Here is a 16,287-nt window from a genome sequence, read left to right as displayed (position 1 = left end):
GAACGGCCACAGGTGGACATGATGGCGTCCCGCCTCAACAAAAAGCTAAAAAAATATTGCGCCAGGTCAAGGGACCCTCAGGCGATAGCTGTGGACGCACTAGTGACACCGTGGGTGTACCAGTCGGTTTATGTGTTCCCTCCTCTTCCTCTCATGCCCAAGGTACTGAGGATAGTAAGAAAGAGAGGAGTAAGAACTATACTCATCGTTCCGGATTGGCCAAGAAGAACTTGGTACCCAGAACTACAAGAAATGATCTCAGAGGAACCATGGCCTCTGCCTCTCAGACAGGACCTATTACAGCAGGGGCCCTGTCTGTTCTAAGACTTACTGCGGCTGCGTTTGACGGCATGGCGGTTGAACGCCGGATCCTAACGGAAAAGGGCATTCCAGATGAAGTGATTCCTACGCTGATAAAGGCTAGGAAATACGTGACAGCACAACATTATCACCGTATATGGCGAAAATATGTTGCTTGGTGTGAGGCCAGGAAGGCCCCTACAGAGGAATTCCAGCTGGGTCGATTCCTGCACTTCCTACAGTCAGGAGTGACTATAGGCCTAAAATTAGGATCCATAAAGGTCCAGATTTCGGCCCTATCTATTTTCTTTCAAAAAGAACTGGCTTCACTGCCTGAAGTTCAGACGTTTGTTAAGGGAGTGCTGCATATTCAGCCCCCTTTTGTGCCTCCAGTGGCACCTTGGGATCTTAACGTTGTGTTGGGTTTCCTGAAATCCCACTGGTTTGAGCCACTTAAGACCGTGGAGCTAAAATATCTCACGTGGAAAGTGGTCATGCTATTGGCCTTAGCTTCGGCTAGGCGTGTGTCAGAATTGGCGGGTTTGTCTTGTAAAAGCCCTTATCTGATCTTCCATATGGACAGGGCAGAATTGAGGACACGTCCCCAATTTCTCCCTAAGGTGGTATCAGCGTTTCATTTGAACCAACCTATTGTGGTGCCTGCGGCTCCTCGGGACTTGGAGGACTCCAAGTTACTAGATGTAGTCAGGGCTTTGAAAATCTATGTAGCCAGGACGGCTGGAGTCAGGAAAACTGACTCGCTGTTTATCCTGCATGCACCCAACAAGCTGGGTGCTCCTGCTTCAAAGCAAACTATTGCGCGCTGGATCTGTAACACGATTCAGCAAGCTCATTCTGCGGCAGGATTGTCGCATCCTAAATCAGTGAAAGCCCATTCCACAAGGAAGGTGGGCTCTTCTTGGGCGGCTGCCCGAGGGGTCTCTGCTTTACAGCTTTGCCGAGGCTGCTACTTGGTCGGGTTCAAACACATTTGCTAAGTTCTACAAGTTTGATACCCTGGCTGAGGAGGACCTTGCCTTTGCTCATTCGGTGCTGCAGAGTCATCCGCACTCTCCCGCCCGTTTGGGAGCTTTGGTATAATCCCCATGGTTCTTACGGAGTTCCCAGCATCCACTAGGACGTCAGAGAAAATAAGAATTTACTCACCGGTAATTCTATTTCTCTCTAGTCCGTAGTGGATGCTGGGCGCCCATCCCAAGTGCGGACTCTCTGCAATACATGTATATAGTTATTGCTTAACTAAAGGGTTATTGTTATGAGCCATCTGTTACTGAGGCTCAGTTGTTGTTCATACTGTTAACTGGGTATGGTTATCACGAGTTGTACGGTGTGATTGGTGTGGCTGGTATGAGTCTTACCCTGGATTCCAAATCCTTTCCTTGTTGTGTCAGCTCTACCGGGCACAGTTTCCTTAACTGAGGTCTGGAGGAGGGGCATAGAGGGAGGAGCCAGTGCACACCAGATAGTACCTAATCTTTCTTTTAGAGTGCCCAGTCTCCTGCGGAGCCCGTCTATTCCCCATGGTCATTACGGAGTTCCCAGCATCCACTACGGACTACGAGAAATAGAATTACCGGTGAGTAAATTCTTATTATTCCTGGGATATAATAGCGCTGGGGTGTGTGCTGGCATACTCTCTCTCTATCTCTCCAAAGGGCCTGGTGGGGGAACTGTCTTCAGAAAGGACATTCCCCGTGTGTGTGGTGTGTCGGTACGCTTGTGTCGACATGTCTGATGAGGAAGGCTATGTGGGAGAGGAGCGGGAGCAAATGAATGTGGTGTCTCCGCCGACGGCGCCGACACCTGATTGGATGGATATGTGGAAGGTTTTAAATGATAATGTTAATTCCTTGCATAAAAGATTTGACAAGGCTGATGCATTGGGGCAGTCAGGGTCTCAACCCATGCCTGACCCTATGTCGCAGGGACCGTCAGGGTCTCATAAGCGCCCACTATCCCAAATTGTTGACACAAATACCGACATGGATTCTGACTCCAGTGTCAATTACGATGATGCAAAGTTACAGCCAAAATTGGCTAAATCCCTTCGATATATGATTATAGCAATAAAGGATGTTTTGCACATCACAGAGGAAACCCCTGTTCCTGACACGAGGGTGTATATGTATAAGGGAAAGAAGCCTGAGGTAACTTTTCCCCCCTCACACGAACTGAATGAGTTATGTGAAAAAGCTTGGGAATCTCCAGATAAAAAACTGCAGATTTCCAAACGGATTCTTATGGCGTATCCTTTCCCGCCAACGGATAGGTTACGATGGGAATCCTCCCCTAGGGTGGACAAAGCTTTAACACGCTTATCTAAAAAGGTAGCCCTGCCGTCCCAGGATACGGCTACCCTCAAAGATGCTGCTGATCGCAAACAGGAGGTTACCCTGAAGTCCATTTATACACATTCGTGTACCTTACTAAGACCGCAATTGCGTCGGCCTGGGTGTGTAGTGCTGTAGCGGCATGGACGGATACCTTATCTGAGGAATTGGATACCCTAGATAAGGATACTGTATTATTGACCCTGGGGCATATAAAAGACGCTGTCCTATATATGAGAGATGCTCAAAGAGACATTAGTCTACTGGGTTCTAGAATAAACGCTATGTCGATTTCTGCCAGAAGGGTCCTGTGGACTCGGCAATGGACAGGTGATGCCGACTCAAAAAGGCATATGGAGGTTTTACCTTACAAGGGTGAGGAATTGTTCGGGGAAGGTCTCTCGGACCTGGTCTCCACAGCTACAGCTGGAAAGTCAAATTTTTTGCCTTATGTTCCCTCACAGCCTAAGAGAGCACCGCATTATCAAATGCAGTCCTTTCGTTCACAAAGAAGCAAGAAAATCTGAGGTGCGTCCTTTCTTGCCAGAGGAAAGAAGCTGCACAACGCAGCTAGTTCCCAGGAACAGAAGTCCTCACCGGCCTCTACAAAATCCACCGCATGACGCTGGGGCTCCACTGGCGGAGCCGGGCCCTGTGGGGGCACGTCTTCGGAATTTCAGCCACATGTGGGTTCACTCCCAGGTGGATCCTTGGGCAATAGAAATTGTGTCTCAGGGTTACAAGCTGGAATTCAAAGAGGTGCCTCCTCGCCGGTATTTCAAATCGGCCCTACCATCTTCCCCCCAAGAGAGGGAAATAATGTTAAACGCACTACAAAAATTGTATCTTCAGCAGGTGGTGGTCAAGGTTCCCCTCCTTCGACCATGTTTGTAGTCCCGAAACCGGACGGTTCGGTCAGACCCATATTGAATTTAAAATCTCTGAACCTATTCTTGAAAAGGTTCAAGTTCAAGATGGAATCGCTGAGCAGTCATCGCAAGCCTGGAAGGGGGGGATTTTATGGTGTCACTGGACATAAAGGATGCGTACCTTCATGTCCCCATTTATCCACCTCATCAGGCGTACCTAACATTTGCGGTACAGGATTGTCATTACCAATTTCAGACGTTGCCGTTTGGTCTCTCAACGGCCCCGAGGATTTTCACCAAGGTAATGGCAGAAATGATGGTGCTCCTGCGGAAGCAAGGTGTCACAATTATCCCGTACTTGGACGATCTCATAAAAGCGAGATCAAGAGAGCAGTTGCTGAACTGCGTATCTCTTTCACTGAAAGTGTTACAGCAACACGGCTGGATTCTCAATATTCCAAAGTTGCAGTTGGTTCCTATGACTCGTCTGCCCTTCTTGGGCATGATTCTGGATGCGGACCAGAAGAGGGTTTATCTCCCGATAGAGAAGGCCCAGGAACTCATGACTCTGGTCAAGAACCTATTGAAACCAAAACAGGTGTCAGTGCATCATTGCACTCGAGTCCTGGGAAAGATGGTGGCGTCATACGAGGCCATTCCCTTCGGCAGGTTCCATGCAAGGACTTTCCAATGGGACCTACTGGACAAGTGGTCCGGGTCACATCTTCAGATGCATCGGTTGATCACCCTGTCCCCCAGGGCCAGGGTGTCACTACTGTGGTGGCTGCAGAGTGCTCACCTTCTCGAGGGCCGCAGATTCGGCATTCAGGACTGGATCCTGGTGACCACCGACGCAAGCCTCCGAGGTTGGGGAGCAGTCACACAGGGAAGAAATTTCCAGGGTCTTTGGTCAAGTCAAGAGACTTGTCTTCACATCAACATCCTGGAGCTAAGGACCATATACAACGCCCTACGTCAAGTGGAGACCTTACTTCGCGACCGACCAGTTCTGATCCAGTCAGACAACATCACCGCAGTGGCTCATGTAAACCGCCAAGGCGGCACAAGGAGCAGAGTGGCAATGGCGGAAGCCACCAGAATTCTTCGCTGGGCGGAGAATCATGTAAGCACACTGTCGGCAGTGTTCATTCCGGGAGTGGACAAGTGGGAAGCAGACTTCCTCAGCAGACACGACCTACACCCGGGAGAGTGGGGACTTCATCCAGAAGTCTTCGCACAGATTGTGAGTCGGTGGGAACTGCCACAGATAGACATGATGGCGTCCCGTCTCAACAAAAAGCTACAGAGGTATTGCGCCAGGTCAAGAGACCCTCAGGCAGTAGCGGTAGACGTGAAAAAAAGAAAGAATGGGAGCGCTGGATGAATCTAATATATTTTTTTTTATTAAAATATTATTATATCAACCACGTAAAAATACAGTACATAAACTGGCCTAAAAATGATGAACAATTAATAATGTATAAATATATACAAGACTGCCATATCTCCTGAACCAATATGAATAAGAAAACCTTTAATAAACCTTAATTAAGGGCTGCATTGGTGCTTCATGAAAATCAGCCGTGCGTCCACGAGCTGAAATATTTATAAAAAGGAGACTGATGAAAAAGTGCCTCTGTTATAAATCACTGTTAAAGTGTACACTCTCTTCTCCTTGTACACAAAAGAACCTCATTGGCAAACAGTATCCCAGTATTGAAATTGCGGACACCTGCGCTGTATTATTAAGTGACAAATGAACGGTGATGGTCAAATTCACTTGTAGTATATCACCTGATGTGAGAGCCTCTCCGTCAAAGGCGCTGTACTGAGCCGGGTTTGCAGCGGCTCTGTACAGTGAAAGTACAGCTGGTCACATCGCCAGTGAACCATCCAGACAAACGCGGTTGTTTTCTCCGCTGAAGGGTACTGTACCAATTTGAATGTGCAGCAGTGCAGAAAGATTGGAGCAGCAAATTCCCCAGCCGCTGGTGAAAAGTCCGTTTTAATTGCGGCTACGGTCCACTTGATGTATACGGCTCACGGAGTGTCAGGAGAATGCAGCAGTCAGATGAAGTCCTTCAATGGAGTACCTTAACGCGTTTCTCGGCCTACAACGCTGGCCGTTTCATCAGAAGGAAATGATTCATTTCCTTCTGATGAAACGGCCAGCGTTGTAGGCCGAGAAACGCGTTAAGGTACTCCATTGAAGGACTTCATCTGACTGCTGCATTCTCCTGACACTCCGTGAGCCGTATACATCGAGTGGACCGTAGCCGCAATTAAAACGGACTTTTCACCAGCGGCTGGGGAATTTGCTGCTCCAATCTTTCTGCACTGCTGCACATTGAAATTGGTACAGTACCCTTCAGCGGAGAAAACAACCGCGTTTGTCTGAATGGTTCACTTGCGATGTGACCAGCTGTACTTTCACTGCACAGGGCCGCTGCAAACCCGGCTCAGTACAGCGCCTTTGACGGAGAGGCTCTCACATCAGGTGATATACTACAAGTGAATTTGACCATCACCGTTCATTTGTCACTTAATAATACAGTGCGGGTGTCCGCAATTTCGATACTGGGATACTGTTTGCCAATGAGGTTCTTTTGTGTACAAGGAGAAGAGAGTGTACACTTTAACAGTGATTTATAACAGAGGCACTTTTCATCAGTCTCCTTTTTATAAATATTTCAGCTCGTGGACGCACGGCTGATTTTCATGAAGCACCAATGCAGCCCTTAATTAAGGTTTATTAAAGGTTTTCTTATTCATATTGGTTCAGGAGATATGGCAGTCTTGTATATATGTATACATTATTAATTGTTCATCATTTTTGGGCCAGTTTATGTACTGTATTTTTACGTGGTTGATATATATTTTTTTATTAAAATATTATTATATTAGATTCATCCAGCGCTCCCATTCTTTCTTTTTTTTCACATCCATTTTGATCTATTGTTGGGGCAGCCCGCCCACAACTGGTGAGCAGCTATCTGAATCCAATTGGATATAGTGTGTGTACTGTAGAGCGCCAATCTTTTGTACATAGTAGCGGTAGACACCCTAGTGACACCGTGGGTGTTCCGGTCAGTCTATGTATTTCCTCCTCTTCCTCTCATACCAAAGGTGTTGAGGATAGTAAGAAGAAAAGGAGTGAGAACAATCCTCATTGTTCCAGATTGGCCAAGACGGACCTGATATCCAGATCTGCAGGAACTGCTCACAGAAGATCCGTGGCCTCTTCCTCTAAGACAGGACCTGTTGCAACAGGGACCCTGTCTGTTCCAAGACTTAACGCAGCTGCGTTTGACGGCATGGCGGTTGAACGCCGGATCCTAGCAGAAAAAGGCATTCCAGTTGAGGTTATCCCTACGCTGATAAAGGCTAGGAAGGAAGTAACATCAAAACATTATCACCGTATATGGCGAAAATATGTTTCTTGGTGTGAGACCAAGAATGCTCCTACGGAAGAATTCCATCTGGGTCGTTTCCTTCACTTCGTACAAACTGGTTTGATACAAGTTTGATACCCTGGCTGAGGAGGACCTCATGTTTGCTCAATCGGTGCTGCAGAGTCATCCACACTCTCCCGCCCGTTTGGGAGCTTTGGTATAATCCCCATGGTCCTTACGGAGTCCCCAGCATCCTCTAGGACGTTAGAGAAAATAAGATTTTACTTACCGGTAAATCTATTTCTCGTAGTCCGTAGAGGATGCTGGGCGCCCGTCCCAAGTGCGGACTTCTTCTGCAATACTTGTATATAGTTATTGCTTCAATAAGGGTTATGTTATAGTTGCATCGGTTTTGAACTGATGATATGTTGTTTTCATACTGTTCACTGGGTAGTTATCACAAGTTATACGGTGTGATTGGTGTGGCTGGTATGAATCTTGCCCTTGGATTAACAAAATCCTTTCCTCGTACTGTCCATCTCCTCTGGGCACAGTTTCTCTAACTGAGGTCTGGAGGAGGGGCATAGAGGGAGGAGCCAGTGCACACCATGAACTAAATTCTTTCTTAAAGTGCCCATGTCTCCTGCGGAGCCCGTCTATCCCCATGGTCCTTATGGAGTCCCCAGCATCCTCTACGGACTACGAGAAATAGATTTACCGGTAAGTAAAATCTTTTTTTTTATAAGATTATATAGAAACCAGTGTTTAACATCATGGTCCTTGTAGCCTTGGTATTTAAAAGTAAAACTATTCTGTCCTCAGTGGGAAAATATATATAAGATTGCCTATACATTGTTGAAATACTTGAGCCATACTCAAATGCATTTTAAATTATTGCACAGATTTAATCTCACCCTAATAAGCTTCATACAGTGTGGCCCTCCTGCTCCATATTTTGCTGGTATAATTGCAGTGTTATTGGCACATTATTTCACGTTGTCTGGAAATGTCCAGGCATTTCTATATTGTGCTAGGAAATCCTTTAAGTGATCTATTTCCCTGTCCTGAGCTTCTCCCCAGTTTACCCTCAAACTGTTCACCCCTGCTCTTAGCGCGTAAGCGCTTACGGGCAGGGCCCTCCATCCTCATGTTTCTTCCCTAGCACTTTGCTCCTAGTTTCCTGTCTCATAGTTCTTTCAGTGACTGATTCTGTGTGTTCACTGTGTATGGGTTTTGATCAGTAGGTCGACCCTAATTAGGTTGACAGTCAATAGGTTGACCCTATATGGTCGATATGGAAAAGTTCCACAGGGTTATTAGGTCGATCTGTAAAAGTTAATCAATGGAAAAAGTCAACAGGTACAAAAAGGTCAAAATTGAAAATGGTTGACACAGCATTTTTTTTCTTTGGTGTCGTTTTCACTGCCAGGGCCCAGGGAACCTGAATAACCCTTTGCATGGCTCGCTGCGGGCAAGGTGCCTCACTCCTTTGCCACTGCACTAGGCACAGGTTATATTCCCATTCATAGTCCACCATTTGAACCTGTCAAACTTTTGTACCTTTTCGACCTTAAGACCATGTCGACCATTAGTGATCAGCCTTTTCACTGTCGCTCTTTAGTCCGGATTCCCCTGTGTATAGTCTTGTTGAATGCTGAACTGCCTTCCCAAGTCCTGATCTCACTGACAATGTTGTGCTGCTGTTTGTCAAACCGCTAATGTGTGTGCTACAGCATAGTCTCCTGTACTGGTATAATGTATATGTGTAGAAATGGTATGACATGGGAAAAGTGTCTCCCAATGTTGTAAATGAACTTGACGCTGCATGTTTAAAAAAGATGTAAACAATATAATAAAGCTGGTCATACACTGTACAATTATCTGGCAGATTTTCTGCCAGATCTGGCTGGTTGGAATGAAAACCTGGTAATGGATGAGAGTAAATGACAATCGACCAGTTGCTCCCAAACACTGGAAAATTGATATTTAACCAATTTGTATAAACAGCTTTTGGCTGTTTTCAGTGTTTGGGTGCGAATAGTCAATTGTCATTTGTTCTCGTCCATTACCAGATTTTCATTTCAACGAGCCAGATCTGGCAAATTATCTGCCAGATAATTGTATAGTGGGGTTGGGTATGCGTGACCGGCAGTCAGGAGACTGCCCATCAGCATACCTCTGCTGGTATTCCAGCATCAGAATGCCGGTGGGGTGGGGGTGAGCGCAACAAGCCCCTAGCGGTCACCACAGGTTTTATTCCCACTCTATGGGTGTCGTGGACACCCACGAGCGGGAATAGTCCCTGCTAGATGGCATGCCGACTGTCATGATTCTCAGAGGGCGGGATGTAGGGGGAGGTGTAACTACACCCTGTATAGTGAATGTCCAGCTTAAGTAACACTTCACACATAAGTACAAAATTACATCTATTTAATAAGTAAGAAATTGTGTCTGTCTGTCCTGTGCACACAGCCAGCGATTTTTACATAGACATAGCTCCACCGAAATTGGCATGGTGGTGTAGTTTGACCAGGATTAGGGTTTTGCCTAGGTTTGAACCTCGTCAGAACTATTTCAAAGGTCTACATGGTTCCCACCAATTAGGCAATGGAGTCTCTGAATTGAAATTTTTGTTTAAGCAACTTCGCTCCGGATTTCTCCCTGTGACGAAAAATGCACTGCTCTGCAGGCTCAGGCTGATATGTGCCAGTGGATGGCAGGCAGAACTCCAAAAGAAGAGCAGTGAGTCTGAGGATCAACTGTCACACTGCACCTGCACTGGCAATTGTCAATCTACTTCTGGTATACCCCAATCAAAACAGTCAGAGAATATGCATGCCTGCATTTTCTTTTACTCCTAATTTGCATTATTATCCAGGTGTGAATGACTTCTGTGTTTCTTCTCAAATCTTTTCCCCTTTAGTATATCGCATCCACACTAAGTTTTCTTCTTTTCACATCTCACCCTCAAAAGTGTGGTTCTTTTCAGGACCATTCACTGTTAAAGCACTACCACATACCACAGACAAAGTTTCATAAAAACAATGCCACCCAAAAAAAACGATTCAGTCTGGGTCACGGCAACTCAGCTGCTGGAAGTAAAAAAGTGGCGAAACGTGAGGATACTTCACAGAATGTACAAGCACGCTTGGCAACCCAACAAAAGAGACAAGCAGTCATTCAAGAGAAAGCCTTGCATTGAGTGATTCTATCTCGCCAATCTGCTGATGCTGCTAAACAAGCAGCATGCAGTGCCATGGAGTCCCCCAGCTGCAAGACAAACACATGAGTCAGCCGGTGCTGCTAGACATGCAGCCTCAAGGGACATGGGGGGGTAATTCAGAGTTGATCGCAGTAGCAAATTTGATAGCAGTTGGGCAAAACCATGTGCACTGCAGGGGGGGGGAGGGGGGTGGGCAGATATAACGTGCAGAGAGAGTCATTTTGTTTCTGTGCAGGGTTAATACCGGCTGCTTTATTTTTACACTGCAATTTAGATTTCAGTTTGAACACACCCCACCCAAATCTAACGCTCTCTGCGCATGTTATATCTGCCCCACCCCTGCAGTGCACATGGTTTTGCCCAACTACTAACAAATTTGCTGCTGCGATCAACTCTGAATTAGGCCCCTGGAGTCGACAACTGCAATACAGACCTACCAGTCAATCAAGGCTGCACAAACTGCTACAGTCAGGGCCATGGAGTTCCCAGCTGCAAGACAAACTTGCCAGTCAGCCAATGCTGTATAAACTGCAGCCTCAAGAGCCATGGAGTCTCCAGCAGCAACACAAATTTGACAATCTGCTAATGCTGCAATAACTGCAGTTCTCAGATTAAAACCATGGCCAGACTTTAAACTTGCTGTATTTCACTATGATACAAATATCCAGGAGACAAAATTAATCAAACTCCAGAAATACTACATATACAGAGCTTGATAATGGGAATTTATGCTATATTCAGATATCGCTGATTCCTGGTCCCGTGTTGCGAAGAGGTATACTTTCGGATGCCTCTGCCCCTTTCTGGCTCCTTCCACCTATTGGTGGGCTGCTTGTGTGCACACGTGAACCCAAGTACACTTATGCACACTAGGAAGGTAGCAGTGGTAGGGATCGAAGGGACAGCTGATCTTTGGATTAGCTGTCTCTCCACCGGAGAAATGTTGAATTGTTTCGGTGATATTGTATCCACTGCTGCTACTCGCAACAAGTTGGATTCTAAAGTATCACGATGATAATATTGAATTTAACCCATAGTCCATAAGAGTTATGTAAATGATCCTATTAAGCATCTGTGCCTGGTGAACAGATAGATATAATTAGGAGTTCCAAGGTAAGTACCTCGTATCTACACATTGTATTGTTTTTTTATTTAATTTTTTTACACTGTACGGTACCACAGTTATGTCAAATTATAGTTGTTACCATTGTAATGCTAGCTTATCTGTTTGCATTTTGCTTGTATTATGCTATGGAAACTGTGTCTTGCTGTAAAAATAAAAGATGATAAAAATAATCCGTTATTGGTATGATTGTGGACCCAGGGTGGGAATTCTTCTGCTTTCCTTCTTCTGGTACAAAGCATGAGTGTTATGTTCAAGGTCATATTTTGTTGGCTGCAAGAGAAGCCATTACTCCAATTGGGAGTCCCCTTCACTCCCCTCCATTACTAAGATTGTATCAAAGGTACATTGACATTTTGAAATGTAGACCCTAGGCATACTACACCTATTTACGGTCCCTCCTGTTGAGGTTGTTTTCCTGGCATGAGTTCATCACTGACAGAGAGGGGATATAGACATTCTTCAGTCCGGTCCAGGAATCCCACTTCACAGATGACCTGCTTTTTGGGTTGAATGAACCCCCCTGATTGTTGATGACTTACATATGCCTAAATGGTGATATGTCTACACTTAGGGGTATATTCAGTTGAAGTCGAAAGCTGCCGTCTGTCGAAAAGACGGCAGTTTTCGACTTTTTTGTAGGTCGGAAGGGGTTCCGACCTATTCAATCTAACCCCAAATTATTCGACAAGTCAAGGATTTTGACTTGTCGAAAAGCACGTGGATCGGCGGAATAGCTGCCGATCCGCGTGCTTGTGTCGAAAACGGGGCCAAAACTGACAGATTTTGGCCCCCTTTTCGACCATCTCAATTCGACTTTAGAAAAAAGTCTAAGTGAGATGCGGGAGCAGAGACAGGGAGAGCCGCGGGCAGCCAGACGGGGAGAGCAGCGCCGGAGGATATATCACAGCCGCCGCTCACATCAGCGTCCACCCGTCTGGAGCCGGGTGGAAGCTGCAGTGAGCGGGGACGGGTAGAGGAGGGACAGAGAGAGGCAGAGAGACAGGGTGGGGTGGGGGCGGGAGGGGGAGCAGCGCGGCTCTCCCCCGTCTAAGCTCCCGCATCTCAATTCGACTTTTTTTTAAAGTCGAACTGAGAATGCATTGAATAGCCCAGGTCGGATCCATTCCAACAAATGAATGTCGGAATGGATCCAAATTCAATTGAATATACCCCCTTAGATAGAATACTATTACTGATCCATCCATATGATGCCGTTTGTGTGTTTCTTAATGCTAAATTGACTATATTATGTAACATCCAAACATATGAGCCACAGGGCCTGATTGAGTCACATGTGCTGCTGATGTCCAATAAATATTTATTTATTTATTTATTTTTGTTCTGTTCATGCATCTAGATAGCATATGCACAGTAGGAATTGCGATTGAGATGCATGGGAGTTGCACTCTCTCAGGAATGTGTTGAATATATAGTAGGTGTTCCTGAGCGGTGACAGGGAGGTGGCTTAGCGTATGCACGGAAATGGTCGGTCTTGTGGGCGTGGTGTTTGAATATTGTGGGTATGTCGCTGATGGTAGTTGCGTACACAGGCTCTCACATAGGTGGACTTACTTAAAGCGTTATATCAGCATCTATGGAGACTGGCAGTAGGATTTTCTAGTCCTTGCACGTTCAGACATATGGATGCACACCACAGAAGGACTTTGTAGCGCATTTGTATAAAGTTGCAAACGCGTGACTGGCAAAAAACACAGATGTGCAGAGCTATTTGCCTTTCCTACTTTCTTTCTGTGTCCCCCGTTCCATTTCTAATTTTTCTCAATTAATATTTATGTTTAAATCTTAAATACTGGGAAGATGGGGGGAATATTCAATTAAATGAACTAATTTGTTGGCAGATAAAAACGGCCTATTATTGCGATTTCAGCCCAGATAAGTGCTGAGTATTGAGACTAATTGGGTAGACCCCAGCGATTTCATTAGCTGCAGAAAAACACTGCGGCTAATTGGATGGCGCCCTAATAATCGGAAAAGTTAACGCTACACTGCAAAAAAAAAGAAAAGACAACGCTGAAGCACTGAAACTTTCCTCTCCCACGACCCCACCATAGCAATGTTCCCGCTAGGATTCTGTGCGGGCAAGCCACAGGGGTTGAGGGGACAGTGCGTTTGCACGAGCACGAAAAGGGGGCACGGCCCCGCCGATGTCACTATTGGGGGCGTCCCCCTCAATGTCACTAAAAGGGGCATGCCCCAGCCATGGCGTCCCTGATGGTGGTGTGTCCAGCACCTACAGACGTGCTGCGCTTCCACCAAGCTCTCCCTTTTAATGTGCGCACAGCATCTATTCACACGGCACGGAGCAGGCAATATGTTTTAGACCGGGTACATAGTAAAAACACTACATAGTAAAAAAGTGATTTACCCTCTTTGGATTCAGTTATTTAGCCACAGTAAGACAGAACGGCTGAAATACTAACTGTTTTTCTTTTCAGGTTCTCTTCTGTCTATGGGGTTTGGATTTGTGGCATATAGGAAGCCAGAACAGGCACAGAAAGCAATACGACAGTTGCAGGTATGGTTTCTTAAGGATTTTCTATTGGAAGTCCAACTTTATTATCCTGCTCTACTCCATGTTTATCTCCAATGCTTCAATTTCTCATTTGGTGTCACTTTATAGAGAAAATAGTGGCAGACAAAACTGACAGGATCATCCTTTAACATGTAAAATGTCATTTATTTATTTTCCCTTTAGCATTGCACTGTAGATGGCCATCAGCTTGAAGTCAAATTATCTGAACGGGCAACCAAGTGAGTTCCATCCATGGTGCTAATGGTATATGTAATAACTACTAGTGACAGTGTATTGGTGGCAGTCTACAGGAACCACACAGCCCTTCATACTAGAGGACAGAATTGAAAGCTGGGCATAGGGTGTTATTCAATTCAAGTCGGAACTGGCGTCTTGTCAGAAAGACGGCAGTTTCCAACTTTTTTAGGTCCGATAGTGTTCTGACCTATTCTGTTAGGTTGACGCTTTTCTGACAGGTCGGCAATTTCGACTTGTCGGAAAACACGTGGATCGGCAGTTTAGCCGTGGATCCACGTGTATTGTCGGATTCGCGGCCAAATATGACAGATTTTAGCCCCTTTTCTGACAATGTCAATCCAACTTTAAAAAAAGTCAGATTGATATTGTCGAGAATTACCAAATCCTGTCGGATTTGGCCGCTCATTGAATACTGAAATGTCGGATCCTTTCTGTCGGAAAGAATTCGACATCTTTTAATACCCCCCGTAGTCTCATAAATTTGAGCTATCTAGATCAGCTTGTTTTATGCCAAGAAGATGCCACCAGACAGAAAGATATACACACTAGATACCAATATGTAAAAGTAAATATTTAGTACGATAATTGTGTTGTATACAGCTTTCAATACAAGATTATGCAGAGAGAAGCAAGTTTATTAGTACATGCTAATAGTGAGAGGGATGCATGGGATCTGCATATATTAAACATAGTAAAAGAAAATAATTGATTAGCAGCTGCTATTGGCTAAATACATATGTATAGCAGGATATTAGAAGATGCTCCAAGCAGTACTAAATAGAAAATGTCATTCTAGAAAAAAAGTGAGTTGGGTAAAACATCTTACACAATGCTCCCTATTTATACTATCCTCCTTACACTGTTGTATTTTCTATGTTTGCAGACCAGCTCTGTCTTCTGATCGTAAGAAACAGATGAACAAAAACCAGAAGAGCTCAAAGATTCTTGTTCGAAATGTCCCCTTCCAGGCTACTGTTCATGAAATAAGAGAGCTGTTCAGGTTATTGAGCACTTTCTGCCTTGTAGTACCTAAACATCTGCACCAGGGGGAGCTCTCGCACTGTAAAGAATTTGATATGGGATTCTGCGGTGAACTCTTGTGTCTGTGAAGCGATTTAAGCATTAGTATGCTCTGTGTAATGCTAGCTACATTTTGTGTACTTTTTACAGAATTTTGAATATGTGCACTGTGTAGCCATTGGGACAGAGTAACCTTGTCTATTTGTTTTTTTTCCTTTTATTATCACTATTTGGCACTGCTGCATTGTTCATGCATGACTATCTTTGTTGTTCTGTGTCCTTGGTATGCACTGCAGACACATTGTGTGCACTAAACACCTATTTTTTGAGGTGTACAAGGGTTTAGTAAGGAGTAGGCTAGGACAGTTTAATGTCTGGGAGTGATGGCTTTTCTAGTATAAAAAACATTCCTATGAGGATTTAATGCATCCTTCATTTGTTCTGTTATTTTCCATAACAGGATTACTGTATGAACTATAGGTGAATGGAGGTACTGAGACTTAGGAGGTGGGGGAGGCATAAATCCAACCTAACACACTCTACAAATTACTGGCTCATGGTGATGTTTTGTGGTAATTAAATGTCAAAAATAAGTAAAATATATACAAGGTTAATTTCCACAAATAATAGAAGTAGTGGAAGGAATGAGACCGGTGTGGTAATATTCTTCTGGGGCTTCTGACACTGCACAGGGGGTATGGAATCAGAGAGGGACATTGACACATTAATTATCAGCTTCTTTCCATGTTCCACACAGCACGTTTGGAGAACTGAAGACTGTACGTCTGCCCAGGAAAATGGCTGGCACTGGAGCTCACCGGGGTTTTGGCTTTGTGGACTTTGTAACAAAACAGGATGCGAAGGTGAGAACAGGGCCATTTCAGCTCATCATCCTATTTACATTATTATACAATTTCAAGCATTATGGTCCTGTCTACTTTGCTTCCATTAAATAACAATGAGGATAATGAGGCACTTGGCAATCTGACAGTACTCATTTAGGTTTTGCCCTTATTCATTTTATGTCACACTTTGTCCCCCCCACAGGTCTTACCCACTCCTTGTCTGCACCTTTTTCATCTTTCATACAGCAATGTCTCAGCAAGTCTTTTGTGCAGCTCTCTCTCCTTCTCCTCTCCCATGCCTATTTTTCTTCCAGACATTGGCATCTCGTTTTCAACCCCCATCCCCCTTTAAATAGCTGTTTTCACACTG

At 45.0% G+C, this 16,287-nt stretch overlaps 1 protein-coding gene across 1 annotated transcript in view; it reads left to right on the top strand.

The window, feature by feature from the left end:
* Positions 1-16,287, top strand: part of RBM19 (RNA binding motif protein 19) — a 226,788-nt gene that overhangs the window by 199,519 nt on the left and 10,982 nt on the right. The window contains exons 19-22 of the mRNA XM_063913293.1: positions 13,718-13,797; positions 13,978-14,033; positions 14,936-15,052; positions 15,830-15,935. Coding sequence (XP_063769363.1) covers positions 13,718-13,797; positions 13,978-14,033; positions 14,936-15,052; positions 15,830-15,935 — 359 coding nt within the window. The remainder of the gene's footprint in view (positions 1-13,717; positions 13,798-13,977; positions 14,034-14,935; positions 15,053-15,829; positions 15,936-16,287) is intronic.

This window comes from Pseudophryne corroboree, chromosome 1 (genome assembly GCF_028390025.1).
Source record: "Pseudophryne corroboree isolate aPseCor3 chromosome 1, aPseCor3.hap2, whole genome shotgun sequence".
Taxonomy (NCBI): Eukaryota; Metazoa; Chordata; class Amphibia; order Anura; family Myobatrachidae; genus Pseudophryne; species Pseudophryne corroboree.
This window is presented reverse-complemented; position numbering and strand designations above follow the sequence as displayed.